At 39.4% G+C, this 15,642-nt stretch overlaps 1 protein-coding gene across 1 annotated transcript in view; it reads left to right on the top strand.

Moving 5' to 3' along the window:
- The first annotated feature begins 105 nt into the window (after positions 1 to 105).
- Positions 106 to 15,642, top strand: part of PUS10 (pseudouridine synthase 10) — a 34,214-nt gene continuing 18,677 nt past the window's right edge. Inside the window, exons 1-6 of the mRNA XM_034060641.1 lie at positions 106 to 153; positions 2,079 to 2,221; positions 3,774 to 4,040; positions 5,665 to 5,751; positions 11,803 to 11,837; positions 14,083 to 14,194. Of these exons, the coding sequence (XP_033916532.1) occupies positions 2,096 to 2,221; positions 3,774 to 4,040; positions 5,665 to 5,751; positions 11,803 to 11,837; positions 14,083 to 14,194 (627 nt within the window). The 5' untranslated portion in view covers positions 106 to 153; positions 2,079 to 2,095. The remainder of the gene's footprint in view (positions 154 to 2,078; positions 2,222 to 3,773; positions 4,041 to 5,664; positions 5,752 to 11,802; positions 11,838 to 14,082; positions 14,195 to 15,642) is intronic.

The following is a 15,642-nucleotide window of genomic DNA, read 5'->3' as shown; positions in this document are numbered from 1 at the left end:
GCCCACTGCCAGGCACGGTTCGGGAGCGCCGAGCTATTCACCAGCCGCCGTTCCGCGGCACGGCTCATCGATGCGCTCTGCCTTGCCGCTGCACATGCCTGTGGCGCGACGGGGTAGGGGGGAGGCCCCGCACGGAGCGAGGGGAGCCGTGAGGTGATTGCTGCTCCCCGGGAGCCGGGCGGAGCGGGGCGGGCCGGGGGGTCGGTAGTCACTTGGAGCCCATCTGCGGTGCTTCTGGCCTCCTATGGGAGCGGGGCTGTGTGATGAGAGGTCCCCATTCACCTCTTTATCCCCTCGGTTCAGCCCGTGCGAGGGGGCTGTGACGGCTCTAACGGTCGGGAACGCGTTTCTCTGTGTGTGTGTGTGTTTATGGGGTCCTCTCACCGAGACCTGAGGTGCCGGGCCGGGAGCGGGGGTGCCTTGCGCCGCTGGGCCGCTCAGGGCTGGCCGGGTGGCTATCGCGACTCATGTCACGATAGTGGGTGGGGGGCTGCGGGGTGGTTTGTGTCGGGTGTCGGCTGGGAAAGCGGATCGGTGGGCACCGGTACCTGTTGTTTCGGCCGGGGTGCGGGCGTTCGGCACCAGCATTGAACCCTCGTGGAGGGGGAAGGTTTCTTACGGAGCTTCTCTCCTTAATTTCTTGGTAGCGTGAAACACAGTTGTGTTAAATATTAAACAATATTCAAGTCTTGTCAAGCAGAATCGAGCTAACTTACCTAAAAGTATACATTTTTTCTTTCTTAAAAGCAAGTTTGAACTTTTCTAGATAGTCTTTGTTTTTTACAGCTTACCGTAAATAATCCAAAGCTAAATTAATTGTATTATTAACTTTTCCCATGCTGTGAAAGTTTTCCATGGCTATTTCAGCACAAAGCACTCCAGAGTAGGACAGAGCATCAGAGGTGTAACACGTTGTGGCTAGTGGGGAGGACACCAGTATATCCTGCCTCTACACCAGCTCTTGCAATACAAAAACATCAAACAGGGAGTCACATCAAGTGTTGCTCACAGGGGCTAAGCCCCTAAATGAAATCGCGTGGTTCATCTGTCACTTGGTATTGTGGAGTTCCTTGACAAAGGATTTAGAAGCAAACCAGTTTCAAAGAGACACTGAAGGAGCAAAGGAAAGTGCTGTTCAGGTTTACCAACAGCCAAAGCATGCTAGGGCAGAGGAATCCCCCAGACCAGCAGTAACTGGAAGCAGAGAGCTCTTGGCAGAGGTACATGTCCTGGGCACACATCTTCCTGTGGCATCTGTTTATCCCTGCTTTGGGTGCCAGTGCACTAACGATTCTTAGGTCTGAACATCTGTGGTTATCTTACTGCCTCCTAAAGTTTCCTCGATACCCAGGAAGGGTGAGCACCTCACTGGGAATCTTTGTTTTTCAATAATTTTCAAAGTTCAGGGATCTATCCCGTTATTAAATTTTGGTCAAAGAAATTAGTCTGTTCTAAAGCTCTGGGCAAAGAGAATGACAGGAAGCTAAATTAGCCATCATCTTGTATGAGATAAAAGCATTATGAGATCTCTCACAAAAGCAGGAGTCCTCTATTTGAGATGGGAAATAAGAATCTTTAAAAACTGAAGTGGCTGAGGGATAGATAAGTCTTCCTTTGGCTTTGGGGATTTGTATGACCAAAGGTGATGGTATGTATTGGGGGCTTTTTTACTCCCTGTGATTTTAACACTGATTCTTTAATTGCTGCAATTTGGAAGGAATTTCCAGTTTACATTTGTCTTATTATGTCTTAGCTCCACCCTCCTTCTTCATTCAGTAACTAACACCATGTCATGTAGTGCATGTTATTAAAGATAAAACCCATGGCAAAAGCTCAGCACATCTTTGTCAGAATTCTGACTTCAGGTTTTTGTAGGAAGTATAGAAGCTTTTCCCTGAGTCTGTGGTCTTTTAGGGTTGGTCTTCTAATTCTGTTGTGCGTTTGATTTAAGAGAAATAGGTATCTTAAACTTCCTCTAGAGCACACACAAAATCCAATGATTCTAAATCTGGTGCAGTTAAGTGAGTCCTTTCATTGTTGAGTTGCTGAATTGTGTTTATTCTCTTTTCTATTTTAAGTTTTAGAATTCTCCAGCATGTCTTCCCTAACAGAAAAGGACAGACCAATTGTTCATCTGTTACTGAATGCTGGCACTTGCCCACGGTGTATTTTAAGGTTCTGCAGTGTGGGATCACAGATGCTTTATAGACGTCCATACAAGGTTAGTTCTTTGTGTTTCTAATTAGAATGTGTGAATGTATGAATCCAGTGTTCTCTGTGCTACCTTGAAGGAGAAGCTGGTTGTATTCTTGGACTCTTTGCCTCAGAGGAAAACGCTTTGTAAAAAGACTTATGGAAAAAGACTTCTGCTATGCTGTGCAACTGTGAGGAATCAGAAGAATCATAGAACACAGTGATTGTTTTGGGTTGAATGTTAAGCTTGACTGTGAAAGTTGCTGTGAATTCCCCAAACCTACCAGAAAACAGGCCATGTGAGCTTCGGCACAGTGTGGCTCCATCACTTTTAAAGCAGAGCATGTATAACTCTTCCCTTTGTTCTTTTTCCTTTAAGGTAATAGGTAGTAAAGGGCCTGTGGGCAGTGTAGCTGGTGGAAAGGAGGAACCGTCTGCTCCAAACTTACCTGATAATTCCTTCTTCTTTCAGTAGTATTCGTAGGGGGTTGTAACTGAAAAATTATGGAGCACAGAATAAATCTTTTTGATCAGTTAAACACAGTGTTAGTAGGTGTCCTTTTTAGCTGACCTTAATGCTGAAGTTCAGTGTTCATCAAATTTTTCCTAGCTGTGCAGAGTCTTTCTTGCCTTTGTTCTTGTAGTCGGTACTCCTCAACTTAGTTTTGACTTCTCCTCTATATTGGTTCCTTGAGACCTCTTATTGTAGGCCAAATAAGCATTTCCATCTACTTGGTCTAACCCCTCGTCTTTATGCTTCCATCTTCTCGTGTCTGTCTTGATTGTTTCACCTTTGGTCAAGTTTAGACTTCCCAGAATTCATTTTTAACATCTTGCTTCCTTATTGCTTTCCATTTTCTGTCAGTCTTTTGAGAAGTGTTCTTTCTGTATGCCATTCTTCATTCTTTTGCATCTCTTCCTGATTTTCCTCTGAGTTGCAATAAGACAGTAACTTCTTTGTTAGTGAAGACTTTTTAATAAATCTTTCTGAATTATGTCTTGCCTCTATCTCTCATCCTTCCTAAAATTCAGAGATATGCAGGTAATTTTTCTCTCTCCTCACCAGCACATCCTTTAATTTTTGTAGGCTTCTCCCTTCATATGAAATCCTTATTCTATGTATTTAATTTCACCTTCACCTGTACCTGTTCTCATTTTCTTCTCATACTATGCTAGCCAACTCTTTTCTTATTCATCTGGGCTAATGGAGGTGGAGGAATTAGATTCTAACATAATCTAAATGACAAAAAGGCAATAAACATCTATTTGCATTGAATAATAATGTGGCCCAAGATAAATACATTTCTGCAAGTGAGGTCTGTAAAATGTTTTCACTCCTCTTGAATGATAAAGAAATCTGTTCAGCAAGATTCAATTTCTCTGGATAACATTTTGAGAGAAATACAGCTTGGAGCTTTTTAATTGTGTAGGTGTCTTGGTAGACTCAAAGTTATCAATTGCATACACTAAGGCTAAGCTAGAATGATTAGTACTGCTAGTACTGCCTTTTGGAATTGTGTTTATATGTGCATTGGAGAAAAGAGATGAAAACCAAAATGTGATTCCTCTGTTTGTGTTAGGATTTGATGAAGGTTTTAAAAGAATTTCTGAGAAATGATCCCGAAAAAGAAGATACAGTTTGTTTTGATGTAGTTGATCCCCCATGTAAGAGAATCAGACTTGAACACCCTGAAGAAGGGCCTGAGGATCTGAACCACAATGGAGCGCTCCAGCAGATTCCTCAGGTTAATGATGAAAATACTGCAGTGGAGAACTCGGCTGTGAAGGTTTGCAATGTGTGTTTGGGAATTCTTCAAGAGTTCTGTGAGGCTGACTTTGTTAAAAAGGTAAATACCTGTTCTTAGTCTTTCTGTGTACTTTTCCTGGAGCTTGTGTATGCTGGAGCCTAAGGGGTAGAGCTGGTGATTAAAAACATCACAGAGTTAAACAATTGAAAGAAAGAGCAGAAAAGCAACTGAAATACCTATTTTGAATATTTGAATGTAGATGGCACCATTCAGCTACATACAGCTCACTGACAGTGTTTGCACACCTCCTGTGTAGCTGGGAAAGAAACTGTTGGTGTGACCATATTTTACCTAGGGCTTATAATAATGTAACTTGTTAAAAAAACAGCAGTGTAGGTGCAATGGAATCACTGCTGGGAGCACATTTTCCTAAGGAAAGGACTAACAGATACATGGTTACATGAATTTAGGAGATAATCTGAGGTTCAGCTACTTAGATTACAAGGAAAACCACACTGTAAATGATGACCTCCCTTCACTTTTTCTATGTGAAGGGAAAATGAGGAGGTGTCAACTGCTTCAGCTTAACTACACGTTCCAGATACAGCACAAGTCTGTCTTTACAATGCACTACTATTTAGAAAGCTACAGAGAAAGAAAATGTGTTGGTGATACAACAGATCTGTAGTTGTTGGAGAAAATATGAGCTAGGAGAGAATATGGGCATAATGAGTGTTGCAAACATCATCTTTGAGCCCTAAAATTGCTTATGTGACAAACTGAAATATCAGCTGGAAAAATCACACTTGTATGTATGTTTAACAGTTTTAATAGAAAATAATTTGGCTTAATAGCATGAATGTATCTAAAAAGGGGACTAAACAGAAAGTACAGTATATCATTTTTGTTGCTGCAGTGCATGATGTTTCTTTTTTGTTTCTGTTGGTAAATTATATGTATTTTTACAGAATCCACTTCTAAAACTTACGTCAGATTTAACTCTTGAGTAGCAGTGGAAAATCTGACAGCTTTTGCTACAGCTTCACACAAATGATTATTTCATAAGGAAATTCTCTTATCTGAGATGTTAAATTCACCTTGAAAGCTCAGAATTCATCTTTAGTGTTCACTAAATCACTGATGTTGTAGAAGACTTCTCCATGTGTGTTTGAGCTTACTTCTGTTAGGGACATCTAGTCATCAGCTCTTACCACCCTGCTTTAAAATGTTTAATACCTGTTTGGGTTCTTACTTTATTTCCAGTGACAAACACCACTTTTTTGCAATAAAGAAAGATTATTAATCAATCCTGTAGATTAGTGTTTGTTTTTGTCTTATCCCAGGATCTTAAACATTTATTGTCATAGAATTGTATCTCTACCATGAAGAAAGGCATTTCTGAACCAGCTGTTTCAGCTCTTGGTCACTGTGGTGTAATTCACTGCACTAAGATTTTGGTATACAACCAGTCTTAGTCTTAAAATAGCAGATTTAGTTGTTTCATAGCAATAAGGGTACAGTTTATTAGTTGCTTGCTTTTAACAGAACAAAAAAGCTTTTATTTTAATAAGTTGTTAGGGATTACTCTGGTTTGTGTGTTTAGCATCTCTCTGATGTGTATTAACATGGATTTACAGTGATTACAGTAGAAGAAAGAATATCCTAAAAGCTTCTCAACTCCGGTCCGTTGCTGTGCTTTAATATTAAAATCCTTCTGTTGCAGGTGTGCCAAAAGGTTAATTCTGCTGATTACCAATTCACTAGTTTTGTATTTTCTGTGTCACTACCCCCACAGCTGTCTGTTAGGGAGGTAAGTATTTACAGCTATTTCTTCATAACTTAAATACATATTAAAGAAAGTAACTATGGAATGTACAAGCTGGAGGTGGTTTGATTTTTAATTGCTATTGTCTAAAAAAAGCCAAAAACACATGCTGGAAGTGAAGCCTGCTCTCCCTTTCCTTTTGGTGAGTCTTATTTTAATTAAGAAAGTGCCTGAGTCGCTTGAGTTTTCAGTTAGCCCAGGAGTTACTTTACAGCTGAAAATCCAAAAGGAGTTTCTTGAAGCCCTTGGTGTATTGTTCCCTTTGGTACAGATGCTGGCTCTGCTTTGTGGATCTTCCTGGAGAAGGAAGTGCACAGCTGGTGCCTTTCCTGAAATAGATGATAATTGGTAGTGCGGAATACAAATGAAGGAATTTGAGGATGGACTCTTTAACTGTTCAGCATTTGAAATGGTGTGAAAGTGCACATTTTAATAGTCACCTGTCTCGGGCATTGTTAAAAGACTAGATTTGTAAAACTGAAGTTTGTGACAGTTGTAAAACTACTGATTTTGGTGACAGTTTTAATCAAATGGTTTACATTTCAGTCATTCAGTTATAGAGGCCAGTGATAATATGGAGGAGTGAATAACCCTGGTAATTTATTTGTTAAAAATAGAGGAAAAATAGTAAGTATAATATAACTTGATCAGTAAAGCAGCAATTTTTGCTTAGTTGTGAGACATTTCATGATGTTCCTCTGCTTTCTGATATAAAGTGATGCAAAACCTGTTCTAAATGGCAACATGTACACCTTTGTAATAGATGCCTGCTGTGGTAAGATCTAGCAGGAGCTTCAGCGAACATGGCAGAAAGAAATGGAGGTGGTCTTGGGTTTATATATAAACCTGTGGTTAAATCAATTCTCATCCCAGATGGTTTGATTGTTAAATAATCTGCTACACTTTTAGTGTTGATTTGTACTGTTAGTTCTAGCACCTCGGGCAGTGTCATGGCTGCATTGTGCTTAACATATACTCTACTTCTAAGTCTTTCTGAACATAAGATTCTCTACTTCCCATCTGAAGTTAAGCACAGTGTGTTTGCTTGAGCTGCTGCTGTGTCTGGTAAAATAATACCAGAAACAATTGTGCTTTCTGGCTGGATTAACTGCCCTTATTCCCATTTGATTTTGTGATTATCCAAAAAATGGGATACATCTAAAAAGCCCTTTCAAGTTAGGCAGGTATGTGGATGCATGCGTGTGTGCCTGCAGTGCTCTGTAAAACTCCAACTGTGGGTCAAACTTACTCCACCTTTATGCTCAGTGTAAGCTTAGGTGTTTAAATAAAGAGGAGCTTTATCATTTCTAGGGTACTATAGATCAGGTCTTTTCCATTTCCAGTCTCCCGTTACTAGTCATTACTGAGACTTCCCTTATGCTATTCATTATAGCCTCAGTGAACAAAAACCAAAGTGAGGCACAGAATCTTTTGGCTCAAGTCCCAGCTGCAATTCCCATGGTGTCAGGTTCTTAATACTTTTCCATTATGCATCTTAAGCTCGACAGCTATAGTTTATCTAACTTAAAAATAAATTTCTTTTATTCTTTTTTTGCATAGCATAGCCCTATAATGATGAGACAAGGGAAGTAAGATTTGATACTGCTGGTTTTCCTCACCCTCCCTGTGGGTCTTTGCCAGAATGCCTCGGTAGAGGGTGTTAGTGCACTGCTTTTCTAGCACTGTGATGTTCGCACACTAACGTGAGCAAGCAGGGGAAGTGTTTCTGCCGGCTTTTGAATCAGCCTTGGCTGTAAATGGAAGCAAAAAGTAATAGTTTGCTTCAGAGAGTTCGTCTAGCTGATGGAAATGTTAGTGATATGCTGAGACTGTGTGGACTGGCAAAACTAGATTGGCAGATGCAGTTTAGGTACCCAAATTTATTACTGTATAGTAACTTTGTCTTGTAAGTGCAATGAATTCTTAGTTTGATAAAAAGGATGAGGTGTAATTTTTAACCTGGCCATCTGCTTCATTCAAGCTATCTTGTCTTTATGTTCAAACAATACTATAGTACGTGGTACAATCAAGGCAATAAAAGTTGTGATGTCCAGAAATGGATAGGTGAAGTGAGAAGAATGAGTAGGAAGATCCAAAACCAGTTCTATTCTCTTTGTAAGCAGTTCTGGTTTGTCTGGGAGCAGGTCCACATTAGGAAGTTCCTGCTGTCCCTTCTATTCCGTCCCTTCAGTCTTGCCAAATGCTAAACCAGCTGTTTGTGTAGCTGTGCTCTAACTGAAGTGATGAAAATGGGTGATGGTGGAAAAAGAACCTCTTTAAAACCATGAGGTTTTATTTACTGCCTATCACCTGAAAAAAAAATAAATGGTAAAAACAGTCCCTGTTTTATGATTATAGAAAAGCAGCAAGTGATATGTCAAAACATCTCAAATATCTCAAAGTGCTTTGGTTTGAGAAGAGGTCTTTTGTTAAATTCTGCTTTTTATTCTTGGAACTGCACTTTACAAGAACATTAGGTAATTTTATCACAAAAGGACACCCCAAAGACAGCCTCCCTCCCATTGACCTTTTGTGTGACACACAATTTTCTCTGACTTCTTTTTAACCAAGAAACCCCCAGAAACTGCCTTCTAATATTGCCTTCAATTAATTTAGACAGTTGTCATCCTGCCAAGTCAAAAATGTACGATCAGAGCTGAAGAAGAGTGGGACATAAAATTTACATTTGCATAGTATTTGTATCTGTAATGCAGAGAAGCTATCACCTCTTTCCACAAGTAGGATATTTGATTAAAATAAATCATAAATACAGGAGTCCCAAGTTTATGTCAGACAACTATATTAGAATCTGAAGTGAGTCATGCCCTTCAAAAGGGTGACTGTTAACTCTCTCTGTATAGTCTCAGTTGTGATCCATCATCCTGGTTCTTGCTACAAGGACATTGATGCAAATAGCATCTGTAGTCATTACTCCCTGTAGGACTGTGTATACCTCATCATGGAATTCCCCATCCTGAAGCTCTTTTCTAATACAGTGAGAAAATGCTGTGGCTGGGATTGCACATGGTATTTCAACTGTTGCCACTGTGATCCCTCAGATAGCATTAGAATAATATCCTGCAGCTTGTAATCAATATAGTGCCTAAGCTAGTGTATTTCAGAAATATATGTGCTGTTAAGCATTGCCCTGCAGGCTTGAGCTCTGTAATGAGCATTTTTCATTTTCAAACCACTTCACAAACATAAAGTAATTATGAAGTAGAGGGATCTGATCCCCTGTTTCACATACAGCTGGGAAAGAGTAGAGGCCTTTGGCTGGCTTGGTGCTTGAATGTCATTTGGAATTTGGGATCTTTTGTCTTCTGTGCGCACACTATCCCAATCCATTGTTCACTCTTAATTGAAGGGGAAAAGTAATATCTTTAATTGTCTTTCAATTTTGAAGTCAAGACAGAGGAGATGAAATCTGACCTGTGGTCTCATTTTAGCAGAACTACTTCCATGCAGAAGTTTTCTTTGTTTTGTGATTGTACCCATAAAACAGGGGGAAGAAGTGAGGTTATCTACTTGATTGAATACCAAACCTACATGTGCTTTAAATTAAGGCATAGGAGGTGTTTTAAATTGGCATTTGTCAAGTGCATATTTCTAGACCCTGTTCTATGGTTGTCGTATTCTCTGCTTCAGAGTTATGTTCAAGGAATTTCAATTGGAAACTCTTTTTATTTATGATTTTATCTGGGTTATTATGCAAACAAGATTACAGTATACTTCATGGTGTTTTGTGCAGTAGTCTTACTCATACTGTCTGCATATGCAGGATAATGAATCACAGTGAATTTGAGTAAACAGCATTCCACCAATACAAGGATATTTATTTTATTCAGTAGTGTGTGGTTTGGTGTAGTGTGTATCTAACAAAGTTTGTGTCCTCTCTCCACCATCCCTCTTTCCCCTTAATATTTCTAGCATTGTTTTTAGGATTCCCTCATTCTATTAGATGTACCAAAGGAAGGATAATAGACCTGGGTTTTTTTTTTATTGAGTTCCTCTATCAGCATGTAAAAGAAATCTATGATGTGGTTCCTTCTGATATCAATGATAAGATGTTGTGATCCTGGCTCTGCTCCTTAAAATTTGATACATGTTTTCAAACCTCTGCATCAGACTTATTTCCTTGACAATAGACAGTAATTCTTTCGACAGGGTTTGGGGGGAAGTTACTCTTAAAGCACTGTATCTGAAGAAAGACAGGGAGAGATTTAAAGTTATGGAGAATTGAAATGGGTGTTGTTCACTGCTTTTGAAATACCAGTTCTTTTGGATATCTTGTATATATCTATGGTTGTATGACAAGTGTGTGGAGTCTCCTTTCTCTGACACATTGAAAACTACTAATTCTGATTTTTGTCTTTGTAATTGTTTCAAGGCAAACAACTTATTTTTCATCTTCAGTGAGGATGGTGAGACTAGCTGTCCAGACTGTGTATTGACAGTACAGGTTCTATTAGTAAGAGGTTATTCTGCCAGTCTTCATGTGTTATTTTGCTATTATTAGTAAAGGAAGAACTGAAAATGTTGTTGCTTTGTTATAGGAAGTTTGAGGGGAGTTTTTCTCTTCTTATTAATTGTTTTTGCACTGATAGGCACTCAGTTGAAATGGAAACATTGTACAGATCTTCTAAATACCTGTGTCCAACATCACTTTTTTCCACTTAATTAAAGACCTGATTCTAGTGAACTGTAATGCGCTTGAGTTTAGTAAGATATATTTTCATTGTGGTGCAGAGAACAGCAGCCACCCTTGACCCACACAGACGCAAAATCTAAAGCCTAAAGTGCTGAACAATTACTACACCGAAATGATAGGTGGTCTTGTAGAATCAATGCGTCAGTACAGAGAGAGGTGAATGAGGCTGCAAAGAGATGCGCCTCTCAAATCTTTGGCTCCCAGAGCAGAGTTTGGGAAAGATGCTTTGAGAAGCTTTTGGCATAAGCAATGTTTGGAATGTTTGGAAGTCTTAATTTCTTGATGGTGTTTGAATTTCCTCAAGTCTTTGGTGTTGCACTGCTTCGATGGCTGTTGCTCCTTTGTGCTTACTTTTGTGGTTTTCTATTGTCCCTTCATGCCACTGGCAATTTTAAGTCTGCTTTTGCCCTTTGTTATAACCATAGTTAATTCTGATACTGCTGAGTTCCATTTGTTGGCTGGGACACCTGAGTGATGGTTCGTGATCTGCTTTCCTGGGCAGTGCTGCATCTAAGGGACCTGCTACATTATGTTTCTTTAAACATATAAGGCTGCTAGATGAGAGGAGTAGAGTTTGAGGAGGTATTTGCAATGCACAGATTGAGGACAATTACATCTTTCAGCCATTCCTACCTATGCTGTGTGATTAAAAATTGTTAGTGAACTTCAGCATTTGTACTAAAAGCTCCCTCTGACCTGTAGAACCATTCTGTCTGTTCTTCAGCTTTCTCATATTCAGCCTGTGTCTCCTGAACTAAGTGGTGTGCTTTAAATAAGAGGGCAATCCTCAGGGAAAGGGTTTGGGATTACCATGAGACCAAGTGTGTCTTTTATTTCATGTTTTTTGTAATGGATGATAACTGAATTTGATTTATTTTTTCTTTATATGTCAGATCAGTTTCATAGACCATCCATTGAGACGCTTCTCTTTTACTCCTCATTTCTCTGTGTGGTAGATAACTGCTAGTTGCTCCTGACTTTGATAACAGCTAGTTGCTCTTGACTTAGGCTGTTGGTGTCTTTTGCTGGTTATAGTGTTAATAGCAACTTTCAAAGTATGTTGAATGTAGCCTGATCTTTCTTTTTTAAAGCCAGGTAGGATTTCAGGTGAACTGCAGAGTAATTTGTTAACAAACACCAATTCTGTCTTTCCACTTCTAAAGCAAAAATTAAATTACTAATAATTCCTTTTTGACCTGAGGTTTTTTAAAGTGTTTTTCCTTTTGACAGCCTCACAGTTGTTGGGAGTTTTGAGCCTTAATTTCACTTGTTTTTGGTGTTTCTCTCCCCCTCTCTTCTTCCTGGGCATGGCTGGTGACCTATAGCGTGCTGCTTGGCTGGTGTTAAAACAGGAAATGAGGTGAGTAATGTCTTTTGGCAACCCTCATACCACGTCTATTAGAGAGTTCTCCAGATTTAGAGAAAGGAGAGATACTCTTCCTGTAACATTTTTTCCAGCAGAGTAGAAATGAGAAACCACTTAATGCAGTGGATCTGCTAAGACATGTATGTTAAGAGAAAATTTTAACCAAACAATTAGAGCCATATTTTTGAGGTCAAGACAGTTGTTTTCATATAAAGGTACTTCTGCGAACAGTTGTGGAATATGTAGACTCACTTCCTATGTGCTTGGCCATGATTTTAACTTACTTAGTATCTTCAAGACTAACCATAAGGAAAATCAGAATTGGGATATGCTGTCATTTTATTTGTTTGGCTTCTCATTATTATTATTATTTTAACTTTTTATTGTCCATAGCATTTGTCTGTCTGTCTGATGAGAGCTCTTTTATGTAGACACTATTTGTCTATATAAATAAGTCTTGTCCAATTTACTTGTTGTTTACAAAGGATAAAATGGCACCTGGTTTTGTTTGGTGGTTTTTGGTTGTTTTGTGTTATTTTAGGTTTTCCTGAAACTGGTTTGACCTTATTTAGAAATTCTTATCTCTTTTGCCTCATAGTGTGATTATGAGGCCATGGCATTTCAACTGGGAGTGTAGGTTGTCTATCCAGCTGTACAGCTTTGCATTAACTTAATGGTCCTGAGAGGTGCCATGATGCCATGAGCCAGAATCTTGTACATGAAGACAGTGAAATACAGACCTCTTAATTTTGCCACCATATCAGGTTTAGCTTATATTAATAGTGAATGAAAATTGTCAGATAATAGTAAAAAGTGAATAGTGTAGCAAGAAAGACATTAGTGCACTGGGTGCAAGTTAGTTTTGACTCATCTTTTTTATACCTCAGGGTTTTGAAATAAATTTAAACATTTGATTCTTTATCTGCTCCAGGACATGCCTACTCCTGGCCAAATGAGAAAATATTAGAGCCCTTTTGAACAGATGAGTTGTCTTTGTGGGCAAGAGGAAAGAAATCCACTTATCTCAAAGTTAGATACTGGAGTAGTCTTTGATGGAATTCATGTTGGCTGGAAGTACCATTTCTAGATATTCATTGAAAGCCAGGTTAAAAGATGATGAACCACTTCCTACTTTGAGACTAATTTGAAAGCAATTGTTTCATTAAATTGCTTGAGAGAGGATGAGGCCCTGTAGGGCAAACATTGCCCACATAGCTCATCATTGGTGCCATCTGTATAGGAGGACATGGGCTTTGCTCTGTAAGTTCCCAAACAAGCGGTTTGAAGTCATATGCTGGCATCCTTACAGGCATCTGCTCCTTTTAGCTTTTCTCTCTGTAGGCAAAGAATAGTTGAGGCCTAGTCTTGTACCTGTTTAAATACTTTAAACAAAGGATTTTCATACATCTCTTTCTCAGCTCTTCTCCAGGTAGTCTCTGGAAAGACTTTTGCAGCTTTTGATTGACCATGGAGCTATGGCATGAGTTTCCTCAGTGCATGTTCTCTTACACTTAACAAAAAAGAGTCTATATTTAAATGTTAGGGAAAAATCCACTGATAGAAACAGGGCAGAACAAGACACTGCTTAGGCTGGAAGCTGGACAGGAAGCTCCTTGGCAAGTAGCACAAGTATTGCCCTGCAGGATCAGTTTACTTACACTGAAGTAGATGTTGATTTACTATCAGAAGGCTCTTGCTTCCATCTGCATGTACCTTCTGTCTTTCTTGTGTTAGCAGAAGTGCTTATGTGACTACTGGGAGAGCTGATCATCTCACTGATCTGGCTGAGAAAAATGTTTTTTGGTGGATTAGGGTTTGCTTTCAGTGGGATCAATGGACTGGTATTACTTACCATGCTGTGTAGCATCAGCATCCAAGTCTGGCAGGAAGGAGGAAACACAGTCTTTGAGTTTAAGCTGGTGTCAGCTACACCTTTAGCTACTCCCTGCCAAAGTTTATGTGTTATTGGGAAGCATCATACTTGGAATCGTGGTCTGGCCATATGTTTCCTTAACACTTTATTTGTTAATTTAATACAAAACTTAATGCTGTTACAGAGATTCTGGAACAGCCTTTCATTCTTTCATGCCATGGTATGTATGCTTAGTGCTTTAGTCCATTTTTATTTGTGCATCACTTGCTTACCTGCACTAGTTACTTAAGTTTGACTTGAAATATATGTGTCATGTATCTATGTTTGATAGACCCCTGTGCAAGTTATTGTTTCTTTGTTATTCAGAACTCTGGGCCTTTCCTTGGCAAAGGATGACATTGTTCAGCTGAAAGAAGCTTATAAGTGGATTATTCATCCCCAGTTGTCTGAAGAGTTGGGTGTTCCTGCTGATGGAAAGGTGTTGTATAAATAACACTTTTTCCTCTGTTTTTTTATCTCTTTTTTTTTGTATGTGTTTGTGTTTATACACTAAAATATATGCACACCTTATATGTATACACTTATATATAACGGGGGAAATATGTATGTTTTTCCCTTATTAACAGACAAACAAGTTGCCACTGCTCTTGCAGTCAGGGTAGGGGGAAACACAGGAGAAGTTGTTTTAACCAGAGATCTCTAAATCTCATACTGAGGGGCCCAATCTTCATTTTTGTACACATAGATCATTGCATCTTCTGCAACCATCACAGCCTTTTGCTGAGTATCTTGCTATAGGGCCGATATCCTCTTATGAATGAGACTTGTTCAGTTTTCTCATTTTTCAGGATCTCTGCTTTCCATAGGCTAAGGAATGTTCACAGGTTCCTTCTTTGCTCTCCTATTACTGCCAACACTGTTAACTGCTCAGGTTGTTACATTTTATCCCTAGAATTTAACTTGCTATTTCTGAAACATACTGAATGAGGAAAGACTGGTCCTTGTTCACTTCAATGAATACTAGAGATAGGCGTGTTGGAACCTGCAGTACCTGTAAGTAGGCAATAGAAATGTTTTTTCAGACCCTGTTTTCAGCTTCCAAATTCTGACTAATTGTAAAATGGTTCTGAATGCATTGACTGAACATGGCATTCATCTTGAAGGTAAAATTCCTGCTGACAAGGCAGTCTGCAGTTTTAACTTGTCCTCAGCCATAAAACTGACCCCAGGACTAGACTCATTTAGTCTTTAGGTTTATTTGTCAGCTTTCATTATAATTACAGATTGTCTTTTCCTGGGAGTGCTAATTGAAAACATGCCTTTTGTCTTAGTGAAGAAAGAAATGCTCAGTTATCCTGAAGATGATCCAAGAAGAAGCAAACTTCCTGCATACCAAGTTAGCTCCACAGTGCTTAGGCACTGAGCCACTCCAGACATCATTGTACCATAAAAGTTACTTGTGTAGTGCTCTTTATCTACAAGGCTCTTGAATATTAGCCAATCTTTTCAATAGCCCTCTTGAGGTATTCTGGTATCTGAATAACAGAAGTAATGAGTGTTGTTTGCCCAAGGCCAAAGAGGGAATTGGGGGTAGAACTGAGATTACACTAGAGTTTCTGGTCTAGCTGTCACTCCACTAGGACATGTTGCCTTTCTTTGCCCCAAGGCCATTCAGTCATTGCAAAACAAAGCCCCTGACAAAATTTTACAGTGGTGACTACTACAGGGTTTTATCTTTATTCCATGCTATGCACTGCTCTCCCTGAAGCTTTGTGAAGTTTAGTGACCGTAATAGGCTTTGAGCATACACTGCCTCTGACTCAGTTCCCCCTGCGCAGAATGGGGCCGCTGTCTGTGATGTGTAGGTCACTCATGGTTTTGAAGTGCTCTCAGGTAATCTTTGCTTACTTCAGAAATGCAAATGCT

This window comes from Melopsittacus undulatus, chromosome 3 (assembly GCF_012275295.1).
Source record: "Melopsittacus undulatus isolate bMelUnd1 chromosome 3, bMelUnd1.mat.Z, whole genome shotgun sequence".
NCBI lineage: Eukaryota > Metazoa > Chordata > Aves > Psittaciformes > Psittaculidae > Melopsittacus > Melopsittacus undulatus.
Note: the sequence above shows the minus strand (reverse complement) of the source record. Positions and strands in the feature narration are given on the sequence as shown.